This window comes from Callospermophilus lateralis, chromosome 17 (assembly GCF_048772815.1).
Source record: "Callospermophilus lateralis isolate mCalLat2 chromosome 17, mCalLat2.hap1, whole genome shotgun sequence".
Classification (NCBI taxonomy): Eukaryota; Metazoa; Chordata; class Mammalia; order Rodentia; family Sciuridae; genus Callospermophilus; species Callospermophilus lateralis.
The window spans coordinates 13,434,950-13,452,887 of NC_135321.1; the positions used below are offsets into that span (position 1 = coordinate 13,434,950).

Here is a 17,938-nt window from a genome sequence, read left to right on the forward strand (position 1 = left end):
ATTGTTAAAATTAAAAGCCACAGTGCCTTACTGATGTACTGAAATACACTATGTATAAAAAATATTAATGATAAAAATATTGGCAGAACATATGGCATTCTGCTGTATAGCTAAGGTTCTTTAAAAAATAAAGTCATCTAATAAAACCATAAACCACATTCAGAAATCATTCTTTCAGCTTCTCTAAGCATCTGCAATTGCAACAGAAACCTTAACATTTAAAAAAATATATATATTTTTTTTGGTTTTCAATGAACCTTTATTTTTTTTTTATTGATACGTGGTGCTGAGAAACGAACTCAGTGCCTCACACATGCTAGGCAAAGCACTCTGCCACTGAGCCACAACCCCAGCCCAGAAACCTTAACATTTTAATAGAATGAAAACTAAAATTATAAATAAAGAAAGATTTCTCTAGGAGAAAACAGGAAAGAGCATTAATAAGAATCAGATGGGTAAGTTACAGCCTCTATGAGTCTTGGTTTCTACATTTATAAAACTTGGGAAGCAATACATGTCCTGTTTATGTTATATGGTTGTAGCTGTAGGATCAAATAAGATCAACTAAAACCACTTGTATGGAGAACTATGTTGGCTATGAAAATATTCAAATATAATATGGTATAATTAATAAAGGCATAAGCTTGTTTTCAGTAAAGACTGAGACAAAGCTACTTTAGCAGCCAGATAATGAGATCATGAGTACAACTAAGCAAATCAAACATAATGGAAAAAGGAGTCTAGGGGGCTGGCTTTTAGTTGAGGTGCTTTTTCAGTTCTGGGAAACTACATTTTTTTCAAATTTGTTGTTTTATTATTCCAATTGCTTCAAAGAAAACCTATCTGCACCCTTTCCATTTAAAACTACAATGAATTGATTTTAAAAAGTATTAAGAATATCTAAATAAACGAAACAAAACAAAAAAATTAGGTCTCAAAACCAAGAGAATTATTGTGTAATGAGACAAAATTTGCACTCCATAAATCTAATTTGAGAATGTTAACTTGTCTTTTTTTCAAAAGCCTGTTATTACTTGTTTTGCAATAGTTGAAACATATAATAGTCCCTCTCCTCCCCTGTTTCTTCAAACTAGTCCTGTTCTAATTTGGGTAGGCGCTCCTTTGGTCTGCTTTAAAACTATTAGAGTGGGACTTCCCTTAGCCATCATCCTGGGGCTTCCCTTCCTTGCTTGGTTCTCAATTACCTGGATCTTTTATCTCTTTCTTTTATGTACCTTTTAAAAAACTGTAAACTACAATTTATTTTTTACCCCAGTTCCACAAAAGAAGCCTTCAGGCTATCAAGAGGAGCATGAGATAATGAAAGTAGGGTCATTACATCTTCTAAGAATCCAACCAACAGTTTTCGGTCTTCTTCCTACAGAGGAAAAATGTTGATGATGAATTTTCAAGCAATCAAGTAGGACTACATACCATAATTACCCATCTTTTTTTTTTTTTTTTTTTTTTTTTTTAAGAAAGAGAGCGAGAGTGAATTTTTTTTCAATATTTATTTTTTAGTTTTTGGTGGACTCAACATCTTTATTTTATTTTTATGTGGTGCTGAGGATCGAACCCAGTGCCCCACGCATGCCAAGTGAGCGCGCTACTGCTTGAGCCACATCCCCAGCCCCTACCCATCTATTTTTAAACAAAATACACATACTTTTTAAGCATATGTATGATCATAAGGACAAAAGCTATCTTATTTGGTTTAGACCTGTGCTGTCAATATGGCATTCACTAGTCACATGTGATTATTTTTATTTAAATTTGAATGAAAGATTAAATAAAACAAAAGATTCAGTAGCTTACAGTTGCGCTAGCTATAATTAATTCAAAGGCTTAATAGCCACATGTAGTCAGTGCCTATCTTACTGAACAACACATATATACATTGTTTCTGTCACTGCAGAAAGTTCTTTTGAATGGTCGTGATTTAGAACATTAAAAAAATTTATTAAAATTTGTCAAATTTAGTTCCAATGAATTTTGGCTCTACATAGTTAAATATAAACTATTAAAATAGTTATCTTCCTAGTAGTAGAAATTTGATTTCCAAGAAATTATCTTTGTAATATTCTAGTGGAGAAAAACTGCATACTGAAATACAGACTAATGTGTTCTGAAGAGAAACAGCTGCTCTCCCTTGATTAAAAATAAATCTATAATTTTCAAAGCTTTCTTCAATGAGCTATTATTATTTTCATAATCAGGAAATTTTTTATTAAGAAATGTTATATACTACTGAAGTGACTATCCACTATATACAGCCAGAGGAATGAGAAGTTATGTTCCATTTGTTTACAGTATATCAAAATTGTAATGTATAACTAATTAGATTTTTTTTTTTTTTAAAGAGAGAGTGGGAGGGAGGGGGGGGAGAGAGAGAGAGAGAGAGAATTTTTTAATATTTATTTTTTAGTTCTTGGCGGACACAACATCTTTCTTTGTATGTGGTGCTGAGGATCGAACCCGGGTCGCACGCACGCCAGGCCAGCGCGCTACCGCTTGAGCCACATCCCCAGCCCCTAGAAAAATTTTTTAAAAAGGAAATATTAGATAAAGCAAACCTACTAAATTAGGGGAGTTAAAAAAAATTAAAAAAAAACAAAAACTTTGTATGTTATATATTAACCTGACCTGGAAAAAAGAGGAATCTGATATTCTATCAAAAAATAAATATATAATGAAGTTAAGTTGTCAGAAGACATAAGAGGTCAACAATTAATAGCTTCTAAATATCTCAAAAGAACCATAAGAAGGACTGGGCTTGTGGCCTAGTGGTGGAGCATTTGCCTAGCATATGTGAGGCATTCAGCTCGATCCTTAGCACCACATAGAAATAAATAAATAAAATAAAAGGTTTTGTGTCCATCTACAACTAACAATATTTTCTAAAAAAGAAACATGAGAAAGACTATATTACTATTTATCTTTTTTTCCCCTATATAGGTTAGTTTTGAATGAGGTTAAGATAAAGGATTGGCAAAAATCAATGATTAAAATGAAAAAGGAAGGATATAACAATTTAAAAACACAGCAGTGCATTTAGTGAAAAGGTAGAGAGTAACAAATCAGTATGAAAGCAAAGCTGCAACAGAGATTCCACCCCTTTTTAGTTGCCTACTAATATGCCTTCAGCTATATCATGTGCTATTTACTTAAAACAATGCTAAGGATAGTTAGGTAGTCTGTTCAGTTGGTGGCAATCAATGAGCCACATCTCTTAATATACATTCTGGCTTAGTTCCTGTCTTCTAAATCTGGGTTAGGCTTGAGACTTTATTTAACCAACATACTGTAGAAGTGATATACTAATTCTAGGCCTGAGCCTTACCCTAACAAATTCTGCTTTTGCACTCTGGGAAGCCTTCAGTCACTAGGTATTAAATCCTGGCTCTGCTGCTCCAGAGGCCATGAAGTAAAGAGAGGCCCTAAAACTACATGGATTGTGGGGATCAGCCAACCTCCCTGAGACCCTACCAACAGACTACTTTAATGCAGCAATATGAGCAACCAAACCAAGGCAACAGAAGAGAAGCCAGCAGAACAAAGCCCAGATAGAAGAGTAATGAACAAATAAAATGGTTTGTAATAATTATAAGGTATTACGTTTTGGGGCAGATATTATGTAGTTACAAAAAATAATAAAGTATTACTAAAAAGTACTGTGATGAAAACAATGACAAAATATAGTATTCTACAACATTTTGTAATCTGTATCACCTAACACATGTGCTGTCATTTATTTATGAAAATCTTATGATTTTCTTATGAAACACAAAGAAACACTACTAAATAAGTACAATCTAACATTAACAAAATATCAAAAAGCACATAATCTCTAAACTTACTGTTCAACTGATATTTTACTCAGTCATATTATTTAAATATGTTCTCCATTATAAATTCTTTAAAATTTTGTTTTTCTTTTGTGTTCAGATTTATAATTTATGTCTTCACATAGAGAAAACATAATACTAGGTATTTTTCTAAACTGAAGATACTTTGTTTTTATTTGTTGGGAGGTGCTGGGGATTGAACCCAGGGCCTTGTGCATGCTAGGTAAGCACTCTATTCGCAACTCCTTGAAGGTACTTTTGTTGGAGAATAAGAATTATTCCCTTACCTGAATATAACACGTAAGGACTCCTGTTGCATAAATGGGGACTGTAGCTTTAGTGAGGACCCCATTTCCTGCTGAGGAATCTAAAATTATTAAAATATTTTTAAAAGTCCAAGCATGTTTTAGATGTAAACAAAAAAAGTCATAATACTTTATTTTTAGCAAGGTTACACATTTGGAAAATACTGTAGTAAAAGCATATTTCCACTGGTTATTATAAAATACAACATAATGCTTCTTGAAGGACCATTAGTGTAAAAATTTCTGATAGATGGTAAAGAAATTTAATAACCAAAATGAGATGTTATATTCCTATTTCCCAAATCAGAAATTAGAACTACTAAAAAAGTATCTCAATTACCCATATAGCTAGGTCTTTCTTCCAAAACATTAATGCTTTCCATTTGCAGTGCTTGTAAAATGTAGAGTCACTCAGCTAAAAGCAGGATCCTAGATCTATATTATTTAATCTGTTTTCAGATATGAGATTCTCCCTAGTTTCCAGTACTACCGTAACTGGAGAGCACTTATTGCACCCTCAGTAGAGTTTTCAGCACCCTGATCATTTTCATGGAGCAAGGAAGAATCAGGTTAAGTAAAACAGGGAAAGAAGAAAATTTATCCAGCCACTGAGGTGTGCCCAGTGACTTTAATAAAAAAAATTTCTTTTACTGTACTTGTGGACAATTTCAAAGAAAAGTTCCAAAGAAGATAATGAGGTGAGCTATTTACAGTGTTAATAGTTCTCATTTAGTGATCATCAGGTACTGTTTTACGTGATTTACATTTGCTTCAATGCTCATATAATTTTCTTCTTATATTTATATTTTTATATGGCTTTAAATTATTTTCAGAGTCATAAAGAAATTGAGTTGAAAAGACGTATTTATCTACTGTCCTGAAGAAACTTTAGCAAAAAACAGAAAGCTTCATTTTCACATTAATTTAGTATTAAGCTTTGTTTATTCTCGATAAAAATAACTTGTTCTTGAGAAGTGTACTGATATAAGATGACAGAGTAAGTTGAGAGATAAATCTGAGGCTAGGAACATAAGTGTAAATTTTATTCATAGATGTGAACTGTATGCACAGAGGCTAATCACCATCTATCTGAACAACCAAACATTCAGTTAATAATTCCAAAAAATGTCAGTTTCCAAAATATTTTAATTTTTTCTTCACTAATTTATCACCAGAGTTCATAATTAAACATGTAATATTAACAAATATGAATTTCAAACACCAATAATTTAAAAAGCTATTAAAAATAACCTTTGGGGAGCATGTGTCAAAAACAACAAGAAAAAACAAAACAAAGAAGCCCCCAAACCTTAAAAAAAACAAGATAAAATGGGTGTGAGGGGGCATGTTATACTTTCCTTCTACCATTTCCCACAAATTAAAAAGTATCCAGTTTGAGAAGCTCGGCCTTAGTTCAATTTGGTTACAATAAAGGTAGATATTTAAAATCAATCTGAATAAAGATTAATTTCATGACACCACACATTGGAAGAATATATTAGATGTAACCAGTTATAAAACTAAGAACTTCCATAATAAAAATCTGCATTTTCAAATTGTATTTGTTGGTTTATATAATTTAAATATACTGAATATAGCATTTTCTCTGAATAAAGAGATTCAATTGTTTTTAGAGGTAGTAATGAACAAACTTACCAATATTTTCTTCAGACAGTCTTAAGATCTCCTGGAATTGAGGTTTGACCTAAGCAGCCCAAAGAGAAGACCCAAAAAGTCTCAAGTTCAATGGATTAGTTAATGACTAATAAAATGTTTACTACTGCTTCTACTACCACTGCTGCTACTACTATTTATTATTAATTTATTTTGCTTATAGACTATTTAAGTAGTCAGAAATATATTAAATATAAGAATCAAATTACTAAAAATAACACCTTTAAGAATAAAAATCAATTTTGGTTAACAAGTATTTTCTGATGGCCTTTGGTTTTATTCCTTAAATTGAAATTATTCCAAAGATAATTTCATTTATTATTTTTTGTGGTATTGGGATCAAAGAGAGAAAAGGCCTTCTCACATATGTGAGGCAAGTAGTCTACCACCAAGTTCCATGTCCAGGCCCCCAAATGATTTTTTTTTTTTTTTTTTTTTGGTACCAGGGATGGAACTCAGGGGCACTTGACCACTGAACCATATCCCCAGCCCTATTTTGTATTTTATTTAGAGACAGGGTCCCCCTGAGATGCTTAGTGCCTGGCTTTTTGCTGAGGCTGGCTTTGAACTTGAAATCTTCCTCCCTTGCCTCCCAAGCTGCTGGGATTACAGGTGTGTGCCACGGTGCCAAGTCCCAAAATCATTTTAAATGCTCAAAATTACTGCCTCCTAAAAAGTGAACGTAGTGATAAAAAGCTTTACTTAGATTGTTATTATCTGATTAGAATTACTAAAAAATAGCATCTGATTATGTTTAAAAGAAATAAATTTATTTGGGGTACTTTCACAGCTAACATATTTATGGTGTGAAATCCATCTTAATCTTTTATTGCACTCCTTAACATTTAAATATCAAGTAAGGAATTTAACTTAAGTATATTAAGTTAGAGCAAATGCTTGTTTCATTTTTTTATTATTAGAATTACCACAAGATTTCAGACTACTGAAGACAATCAATTAGTGTTAAGTGCTAAAATGACTCCCACTTGGTTTTCTAAAAGAAAAAACAGCTTCTTGTTTGGGACATGTTGAACAATTTTTGCCAATACTGATAACATCGAAATCAAATTATATTTGACAATTAGATGTTAATGAGAAATGTAAAATGATTTTCCTACATTAATATCAAGATCTGGTTTTTGCTTTCTGATTAGAGTACAACAGGCCAACATATCAATTTACATATACTTCAAATTAAACTGAGAGAAATACCATTGTTAAAGATTAATCTACTAAATCATACTTATAGAATTCAAAGACAGTGAAACATCTTCCTTTCACATATGAAAAGACTAAACTCAGATTATTTGACCTTTAATAAAAAAAGGTCACAGACCATTAGTCAGCAGATAATAGAACATAACCTAAATGCTCTGAATTTTGTCTAGTTTATTATACCATACTCTTTTGCTTTAAACGTTGCAACTACAGATTTAATAATAAAGAGCTGCACTAAAATAAATGCAATATTTAAATGTTAACTTTTATTATTTTTTATTTTTTTATTTTTTTAGAGAGAGTATGAGAGAGAGAAGGAGAGAGAGAGAGAATTTTAATATTTATTTTTTAGTTTTTGGCGGACACAACATCTTTGTTTGTATGTGGTGCTGAGGATCGAACCTGGGCCGCACGCATGCCAGGCGAGCACGCTACCGCTTGAGCCACATCCCCAGCCCCTAAATGTTAACTTCTAAATGTCTTGTTTAATGTTTGATTAGAACAAATACACTTTTAATGTTTTTATTAGATTTTCAAACAACTAAACAATATCCTATAAAGAAAAATGGGTTAATAGTATTAAAGAAGAAATTGGGATCTTAGGACATTTTGACTTTAATACCTAAACCTACAGAATAACCCATATAGGCCTTTGTAAAAAATTATACTTTGGGTAATGATTAAAATACATCTCAAATGTCCATGCTATTCCTAAGAGGTAGGATCCTTATAGCACGTTCGAAATAGAAAGTTTTGCAGTTCCACAATCACCTCAGATTTTTTATCCAAGTGTGCTGAACAAACAATTGCTTCCAGATCCTGTGGAAGATGGTAGTAAGTACAAAAGGTATATTCATAGAATTGGGTTGAGTTCCTTAATTGATACTTCCTATGCTGAAAACCTTTGAGATATCTGCAGTGAGTAGATCTTACTAGTGTGGATACAAACTAAACTTAGGTAAGCCATTTTCTGAACATTAATAAAGATAAGACTACTATCAACTAGAATTTCTTTTATTATTATAATATTCTAAGTTATCAGGAAGGGCTCATTTTCTTACTCTATATTCGATTACTGTTACAGCATTAACATATTCTATTTCTTTGTTTTTTGCATAGAAGAAAATATGAAATTCAAGTTTTTACCTTAGTGTTCGTAAAAATTTTGCCGAATGTTCGGCAAAGGCGCCAAAAAAATCTGGAGAATTCATGGACACAGGCAGTTGAAGCAACATTAATTTTGCCAACTATTTCTATAAGTTGTGGCAACCTGAATATGAAAGGAAAGATAAACAGGCAGGGGATACATATAAATTACTACTTCCTTGACAATTTCTGGAACAATGCAATCCAAATTCAAAAACTCTATTTCTTTCTTTCTTTTTTTTTTCTTTTTTTTTGGTACTAAGGATTGAACCCAGGAGCACTTAACCACTGAGTTACATCCCCAACCCCTTAAGTTTTTTTTTTTCTTTAAATTTTGAGACAGGATCTCACTAAATTGCTTAGGGCCTTCCTACAGTGCTGAGGTTGGCTTTGAACTTTTGATCCTCCTGTCTCAGCTTCCTGAATTACTGGGATTATAGGCGTGTGCACCATGCCTGGCTGTTGTTTTGTTTTTTGAAAGCAAAGGAATTCCTTGGAATCTTGTGAAGAAGATTATATTCTACTGAAAAAACTTTTTAAGATAAAACAGCTTGGCATAAAATATATAAAATCTTAATGGTAGAGTTCTGAGTATGGAGATAATGAGATTCAAATCCAAGAAGAGATTGGCTAACACAGCATCCATCTTAAACAAAAAAATTAGAAGTCTGGATATGGTTTAAAATCCATCACCACTAATACACAAATAAGGAAGCAGACTGGTTGCTCTGATATAATATAAAAGCAACTTCTTCACAGATAATTAATTACATATTTGAGGGGTGGGTAAATCTCTTCTAACAAAATTTATCATTGATGATGCCAAGTTAATTATTATTTTTTTATGTTTTAAAAATTATTTTGTCCCTCAGTTTCAAGGATAAATATGAGCTATCTTCCATTGAACTGATTAGGTATAGCAAATAAATATGGAGATAGTAACTTACAATTGATTGACGACCCATAGCAAACTCTCCCAGCCTGTTGTACCCTCATGTTCTAGCTGGTAATCATAAAGTTGTAGGAGCACTGCCAATTGCTCACGACTTCCAATAATAGTAGACACATCTTGAAGAGGTGACATAGGCCGAGGAAACCTAGTCACTAAAAATAACAGAAATATAATGATTACACAAAAAACAATAATTTGGGAATTTAGCTATTCAGTCAAAAGAAAAATAAGGTCCTTCCCCTAATACTTAATTTGCTTATTATAAACTTTAAGTGTAAAACTGGAACATATTCATCAAGTCATTGATGGAAAATAAATGAAAAAAATTCTTGTCACTTGAACAAATCTCAAAAATTGAGTCCCATAACTATATGGGACTATATAGTTAATAAATGAATATTGTAATGAAAGTTTAATAAAAGCATATTTTTAATTAAATTAAAATTGAGCCAAAGATAAGGCTCCTACATAAAATGTGAATTTTAAACTAGTTTAAAAATATAAAAATACTTATAATTCCACTATACTGTTTATGTCCATGAAATAATAAATAATAAAATGTTTCCTTCAGGGAGTAAGAAACCAAGAAGAGTAGGAAAATACCATTTATATAGCAAAGAACAATAACATAAAATATACTAAAGCTTGAACTGAGTGCATTTCTTCAGTATTCATTCCCCAACATTGTATCTTTAAAAAAAAAAATTTTTTTTTCAGCATTTGATAAACAGAAAGTTAGTAACAAATGTTGAAGTCAAGGTCTGGTAAGATAAAGCACAGTGTACTATGGACATTAAAACCAAGGTTCCATATCATGTGCTTTTCACAATTTTGAGGGAAAACTAAAAAACTTTAAAAATTGTGTAAATAAAACATGAATGTACACATGTATACATACATGTTTACACATATGCATATTCATATACATACTAATATATTTTATTTTACTTTTAATTTATTCATTTATTTTTTTTGGGTACTGGGGATTGAACACAAAGGTGCTTTACCACTGAGCTCTATCCCCAGCTCTTCTTATTTTTGAGACAGGGTTTGCTAAGTTGCTGAGGCTGGTCTTGAATTGTGACCCTCCTGTCTCAGCTTCTCAAATGGCTGATATAGGCATGTGCCACCCCATGCCTGGCTATACTATTATATTTTAAAAGTTTAAACATCAATAACATCTATAATCCTACAGACAGTAATCAGATACCAGTTTATTAAGGGAATACTTCCTGGATAACTATTAAGTGAATAATTCATGCCCACAGCTCATTAGCTGTAGGTCAGTAACTTGGACTGGAGGCAACGCCTATACAAAGGCATCACCTTAAAAAGACACACGAGGCAACATTTTCTCAAAACATATTTAATAATAATTATTAGACTTAAGAAAATTTGAAACAATTTAAAAAATGCTCCAAGACAACATTAAAATTTTACTGTATTCCTATGTGGCACCAGATATTTAATAATATATTAAGTATAGACAATGGTTATTCTTTCTATCTGAACTCTTCCATTTGTTATCATTAAACAGGAAGAAAGAAAAGGAGGAAGAAATTTAGATGATATGGTATCCCTCACTACCCCAACCCAGAAATCAAACAGATTGGGATAAGGGATTTTTGTATTTAATATTTGTCAAAACATACCTGATATAATTTTAAACACGTTCTATTATATTTGTCAAACCCTGCTATAGTATGATGAAATCAATTAATTAAAAGTAAAATAGATATGTTGGAATTTATGCTAAAAAAGAGTAGGGTCTAAAGTTTTAAAGATAAGTCTAATGATTGAAAATAAGTAATTTTGTGAATAGTTATAGGCAAGAAATTAGAATGGTGCTGTCATGTACAACTAAGTAAAACAAATAAAAATAATAAAAAAATAAAATTACAATTTTCCCTCTTAAAAAAAATTAGAATGATTCAGAAGACTCAAAATATTGTTCTATTTAACTGTGATTAAAAAAAAAATTGAGTATCTAACATAATGATAATAAAGAAAGATTCCCAGAACATTATTTAAATTAGCTGGCAAAACACTAGCATTTTATTTTTAATGATTCTGCCCAACAGCTGTTATGAATCTTTGATGTATCCCCTGCCATAAGAATATAAACTCTATGATGGCAGAGAATGCTACCTATTATTAAGTTGGTTATTTCAAATGTCCAAAACAGTGCCTGATATACTGATTAAATTGTGAAAGAAATAAAATTATCCCTTAAATGAAGATATAATAAATCGTTACTTATAATGAAGACATTATAACCTTATAAGGATATAATAATATTAATATTTATACCTACTGTTAAAAGTCACAAAGTAAGTCAACAAGAACTGAAAACAAAAGTTTATTTTTGGTATAATAACAATCACAAGAAGTCACATAAACATTAGAAAGACTATGTTCAGAACGGTAAAGAAATTGTTTTGAAATTGTTCTATCTAATCTCTAATAAAAACTTCCCAACAGCTGATACTAAAGGACTATTTGTTAAGTATATGAAGAAATAACAAGCATTACAGGTTGAAATGGGTTCTCTCCACCCCTCCATAGTCTTATGTTTGGAATCAGTACCATTGAAGATACATTAGATGAGGTCATATACCGGATGCAGTAGTAGGCCCCTTACCAATATGACTGATGTTCTTATAAAAAGGGGAAATTTGGACACAGAAAGAAGTATACTGACAGTGAGCCATCTGAAGGTAACAGCAGAAAAATGAGATCATACATCCAAAAGCTAACACACCAAAGACTGTCTACCAACTGCTAGAAGCTAGGGGAGAGGCAAATGATACGTTCTCCCTCATAGTTTTCAGAAAGACCTACTCTGCCAACACTTTGATCTCAGAATTCCAGCCTCCAGAGTTATGGGATAATAAATTTAGTCTATGGTACTTTCTTAATACAGCCGTACCAAACTAATACAGGAAAACAGAAAGAAGGGGAGGGGGAATTGGAAAGACAGGAAAATCTCCAGGTAGAATAAGTGCTTTAATGAGTAAAATGGCAGAATCAGAAGTGGCCAGTTATAATAAAGTCTTATCTTCAAAGTCTTTATCTTATGAAGTTTGATTTTTTATTATCCTCAATAATATCATTAAAAAATATCAAACTAAATCTACTCCATCCACTCTTAATTTTCCAAACAAAACTGGCATCCAAATAGCGCACATTACTTTTAGTCTGTGGCTTCATGTACCTTGGAATATAGTGCTTTTTATCTCCAAAGATTACAGGTAGCCCACGCTTACTTTATAGGAAAGGTATAATTATGAAAACATTAACTCTTGATGTTTCAATGTCATAATTATTTGTTAATCAGAAATCAGAAGCCAGTAACATAGGTAACTGCACAAACCTGAAAAAGTTGCAAAGGTATCTCACACATAGCAATAGCTTGTTTATGGGCATTTATCTTGGGGCTTAGGTGCAGTGGAGTTGTCACTTATCAAAGATCACTTACTGGCTACCTGGAAAGTGAGACAGGAACTATCTGACCTCTGCAGTCAATTTCATGTATTTCTGAAAATAAGACATTTCTTCCAAGGAAAAAAGAAAATTCTGCCACATATTCTTATATTCCTTTCTATTAAGAACTCAGAGTGGGAAAAAGTAATTATATTTACCTTCCCCTATTAAAAAGAACGAAAAAGTGGGGAGGAAAAAATGCATAAAGAAAGTGTAAATGACCAGCTTTAAATACTAAACTAGTAAGTATTAAGTACATTTTTTTCATTGATTCAGATTTATTCACAAGCATTTATTCTAGCCTCCCAATGAAGGCTATAAGTCTTAAGAATGAAAAGTATAAATATCATGAGGCTTATCCATAAAAGATGAAGCCATATAGCTTACTTTAGACATATAGTCTTCAAAGACAAAATCCTACCCATACAATACATTTTAGTAATTATGCCCTTATACAGTGACTTTTAGAATTTTCATCAAAAACAAGTCTCTGGGAAGCTAAACTGCTAATATTCTACATCTTCCTTTCAGAATTTAAGTTCAGTACCTTCTATCTGTGGCACTTCACCATGAAGCTTGGCTTTGCTGGAGAAAGGTGCATTTTGTAGCACTAATGCAAAGAGAGATGGGATCAAAGACTGCAAGGCAGAAAGATACATGTGGAGTTTATGTTCATCCAGCCCGTGTTCTCCTTCCTGAAATATAAGGAGGTGGAAGCTAATTTTAGTTTTCTGAAATTACATTGCTAATTTGATTTATGATGTTTTTCCTTTCTGAGGCAAATAAAACACTTAAGAACCTATATGTTGGATTCAAAACATAACACTTAATGGAGATGTCCATTCAAAATAAGGCATTGCAGAAGTAATAGTGTTTCATATGGAAACATTAAGGGTAAACACAACAGTCATTTCCAAAGTTGGACATTTTGTATAGGCTCTCTTTTTATTTAGGGAGGGTCTTATTTTGTGAAAATTTATAAGTTAGGGTAAAGAAATTAAAGTGAGCCAGAGGAATAATTTTAAATACTCAATGGCCAAATTAGCAACAGTGCTTGCTGATTCCTCTCTGGTCCTTTTATACATTTGGTGATACTTGTATCTGCAAGTATTAAAAGCACTTTAAAATAATCCTACGCATAAATAAAATGTAGGAGAAGATATTCCAAAAGGAAACAGAAGATGACAAAAAAGTTTAAAAGGATCAGAAAACAAAATGAAAAAAGAATCACCAGAGATGAAAGCATTTTTGCTGCTCAAATCCACTTGAGATGACATTACCATATTAATAAATAGCAACTCTTGTCAGAACCAGAAATAAGAATTATCTACTATCAAGTTCTAATTTAGTTAATTTATTCATGGAAGAATTACTATCTATGCTGCATATTGCAAATGTTTTTAGTAGTAATGTGGAATTAGTTGTGGTATAAAATGGAACAAGAAAAACCAGTTATGAATTATTCTCAGAAAGAATGCAAAACATTTGAAAAAACATTCCTAAAGTTTCACAGAACAGTATACTTTAGTCTGGTTATCTACTTAAGGTTTTTAAAAAATACATTCTTAAATTTGTAGATAGAACAGTTCAATATTTAAATTAAATAAATACATGTGAACATGTATGATACATCTATTGAAAAGTTGCAATGATTTATGATTAAGAGCATTGTCTTTTAATATTTTGAAGCAGAAATGGTGAAAATTTGGAGTCATAGACTTATATCAGATCCTGGTTCTATCATGTGACAGTTGTGGGATACTGGCAAGTTACTTAAACAACAAGTCACAGTCTCCACATAAAACAAATAGAATTGAAAGGGTTACGAGAATGAAAAAGGATTTTTATATCTAAAGCATCTATCTTAATGGCATGTAATGGATGTTCAGGAAATGTTAAATTTCTCTTCTAGAATCTAAAAAAACAAAAATTAGTCAAGAAGTTGCTATCATTATTTTTTTTCCTTCCCAACTTCAGTTCTCTTAATATGAGCAGAAAAAAGTGAGGAAATGAATAACTGCAATAATGGAATAATAAGCAGAGGCAAAGCAATATTGACATCATATAAACAAAAGCCATATAGACTCAGATTTTAGTTATCTCTGTATTCTGGAACTGGAAGCTGATGCTTTGTAAAATAATTTAGTTGTCAGAAGGTTAAGTAGAGCTAGCTTTCTGATTAATGTTTCTGAGTTACTTCCATAAAGGTGCTCTTTGAGATGAGAAACAGAGACCATGCTGTTTTTTTCTCTTGTAGCTTTGGCAAAGCAAAACCACCTCAAATCTCTTTTGGGTCCAGTCAAAGAATCTTTAACTGGTAATGTATCAAAATATTCAACTAAGTGGCAATTATTAGTGCCCTAACATGGTTTACAACAGATCTTTTAAATTGTTATAAACTATATAAGCAAAGGAAGAACTTACCCTAAGAAGCTTTTCAATCTTGTTCAGTAGTGTAGGTATAAGATGAGACTGTAAATTTCCAAGTTCTGTAGTCCAGGCAGCATAAGCTGGTAAAAATACTTGATGTGTTGCACTAACTACTCTCTCTGAGGGATCGCCTAAGGCTGACAGCAACAATTCAAAACCCTGCCAAAGAAACAAACAAAAAAAAAAAAAAAAAAGGAGATTTTTTTAAAGAATAACTTTCTTGGAGCTGGAGTTGTGGCTCAGCGGTAGAGCTCTTGCCTAGCACGTGTGACGCCCTGGGTTCGATCCTCAGCACCACATAAAATAAAATAAAGTTGTGTCCATCTACAACTAAAAAATAAATAAATAATAAACTTTCCAAAAAGCTTAATAAAAATAAGAAACAAAGATTTTAAGAAACTTGGAAAATGCTTTAAACAAGACAGAAAGCTATTCATAATATTACCCCCTCCCGATTTTTTTTTTAAATGTTACATATCTATTGATGACCAAATCAAAAAGAAGGTATGGAAAACATGGCATACATGTTGCTGACTTCTTGACAAAGTGCTGACAGAGTACAAATGAATCACAGCAGTCTTTCATCTGAGTTGCAAGATTGATAACAGTTATTCCCAATTGATTAAAGTTGACACACCTACCATCCGTACTATAGACTAAGTATCTGAATCAGAGATTTGCAAAATTGTATTATTTGGAATTTTATAATGGGGTAAAAGAGGTTCATTATAAAAAACACATACTTGTTGATATTTGTCTGGATCATCAATGTATCCCATAATGATTCCAAGGCTTTTGATCACTGCTTCTCTTACTAAATCTGCTTTATCTTCCATTAACATCTGTTGCAACATTGAAAGAACCAAGGAGCTACGAATTTCTTTCTGAAAATAAACAAAATGTTTTTACTATTTATTTCCATTAAAACACAAAAGGAAGACACTTATGTGTTTGAAATCTAGATAAAAAGACATTATCATTTTTCTGTATTTGCTTCAAATTTTTATTTTTCAAAGATAAAACATTATAGATATATCCAAAATATTGTTCTCTCCCTGGTCCTTCTCTCTACCCTTTCTCTTTAGAGGTAAAAACCTATCTTGAATTCAGCATTATCTTTCAGCATGTTTTTATACCTTTATTAAGTGTAAAAATCCTTCAAATCCTTACAGGACATTCTATCAGACATGTTTAACAAATCAATAAAGTCAACACTCTGTTGCAAATGGACCATGATTCTCTTACCACTATTTATTCAATTCAGAGAAGAGTGCTGAGAATTATAATAGGAGACAACTACTCTGGAAATTGGAACATCTGCCTGAGAGAGGATGAAGAAATACAAAATCCTGGCATTCTTATTGTTTTGAAGAAGTAAAGAAAAAATTAAAATATAGAATAGCAATGCACTGCTATTTTAATATTTAATATAAGGTCAAACATAATGTCTTGATGTCAACACAGGTTCTTTTTTTTCTTTTGCAGTGCTGCACAGAGAACCCAGGGCCTCATGCATGCTGGGTAAACACTCTGCCACTGAGCTATACCACCAGCCCCCACACAAATTGTTTTTTTCCAGTTATATTAATAAATCTTTTAGGGTAATTAATGGCTGAGATTAAGATACAGAGTTATCAAAATTCAAATGCATGCCCCTCCCACCCTACTTTGGACTATTATTACAATTTGGTTGATTCATAAAATTCTTTAAACCTAAACTATTGTAGATCAGTTCTGCGTGTAACAGAATAAAACAAGATTAAAGATGGAGGAGGTGACAATTTTCATACATTTATAGCTTGATTAGGTATGCAGACCAGTGCTTGACATTTTTTTAAAGGTTTGGGTTTTGTTTTGAATTTTTAGAAACAAGAGTAAATTTTAGTAAATTTTGAACACTTTTAGAAAATGCCTTTTAGCACAATCTTTGAATTTACCTTTTAGGCTAAAAACTGCCCTAAAAACAATGCAAAGGATCTCAAAGGGATTCTTGGTTGGTGTTAGCACAAGGCAAGAAAGGGAGGTAAGCAAACTTTAGTTTTACATTGATCTGGGCTAAAGTCAATAATGATTATAAGTTTTAGTATGCTATAGGGACCCTCGTCTAGGGGACAGATCAGTAGAATTATTCTATGTAAGGCATGATTGCACCAAGGAACTGCTGTAGTTTTTGCTCCAGTACAAGATCCAGTGAGGAAATATTATGTCTATTAAGACCACTAAGTATTCCAGTATCAAGAGTGGAACAGTTTACTTACCCTTTATAAAAAAAGTGATGCTCATGTGATGTAGAACAATACATAATAGGGTAGTCCAACTCATCTAAGCATTTGTATGTTCCTATTGTTATTATCCCAACAATAAGATACCAGTTTTCTCCCATTAAATGAAGGATAAAAAAAAATCCATCATTCCTGTCTCTGGTGAAGGTATGAGAAATGAAGAACTCCAATGTATTATTAATAGGATTATAAATCCATGCTATTTTGGTTAGGATAAATATGAAACTGTCACAAATAAAAAATGCAAATGATGGAAGAAGCAAGAGGCAGAGATAACTAGCAATATAAGTAATTTTTAAAATGCACAGAGAGCTGGCTGTGAAGGCACACACCTATAATCCCAGTTACTCTGGAGGCTTAGTCAGGAGAACTCCAAGTCTGAGGCCAGCCTCAGCCACTCAGTGAGACCCTACCTCAAAATGAAAAATAAAAGGGGCTCAGTGTTAAAGCACTCCTGGGTCAGATCCTCATAACAAAACAACAACAACAACAACAACAACAACAACAACAAAACCCCACCAAAAAAACCCAAAACAAGCAAAAAAGCAAAACAAAAAGCAAAATCCCCAAAAAACAACCCAGAAATTTCGAGTAAATGCAACT

General features: G+C 32.1%; 1 protein-coding gene across 5 annotated transcripts in view; it reads right to left on the reverse strand.

The window, feature by feature from the left end:
- Positions 1-17,938, reverse strand: part of Relch (RAB11 binding and LisH domain, coiled-coil and HEAT repeat containing) — a 99,254-nt gene that overhangs the window by 25,239 nt on the left and 56,077 nt on the right. For all 5 annotated transcript variants that reach the window (XM_076837034.1, XM_076837037.1, XM_076837033.1 and 2 more), the window contains exons 14-21: positions 15,797-15,937; positions 15,048-15,212; positions 13,171-13,318; positions 9,136-9,292; positions 8,189-8,312; positions 5,807-5,855; positions 4,133-4,212; positions 1,272-1,378 (exon numbers count right to left, since the gene is read on the reverse strand). In XM_076837034.1, coding sequence (XP_076693149.1) covers positions 1,272-1,378; positions 4,133-4,212; positions 5,807-5,855; positions 8,189-8,312; positions 9,136-9,292; positions 13,171-13,318; positions 15,048-15,212; positions 15,797-15,937 — 971 coding nt within the window. The remainder of the gene's footprint in view (positions 1-1,271; positions 1,379-4,132; positions 4,213-5,806; positions 5,856-8,188; positions 8,313-9,135; positions 9,293-13,170; positions 13,319-15,047; positions 15,213-15,796; positions 15,938-17,938) is intronic.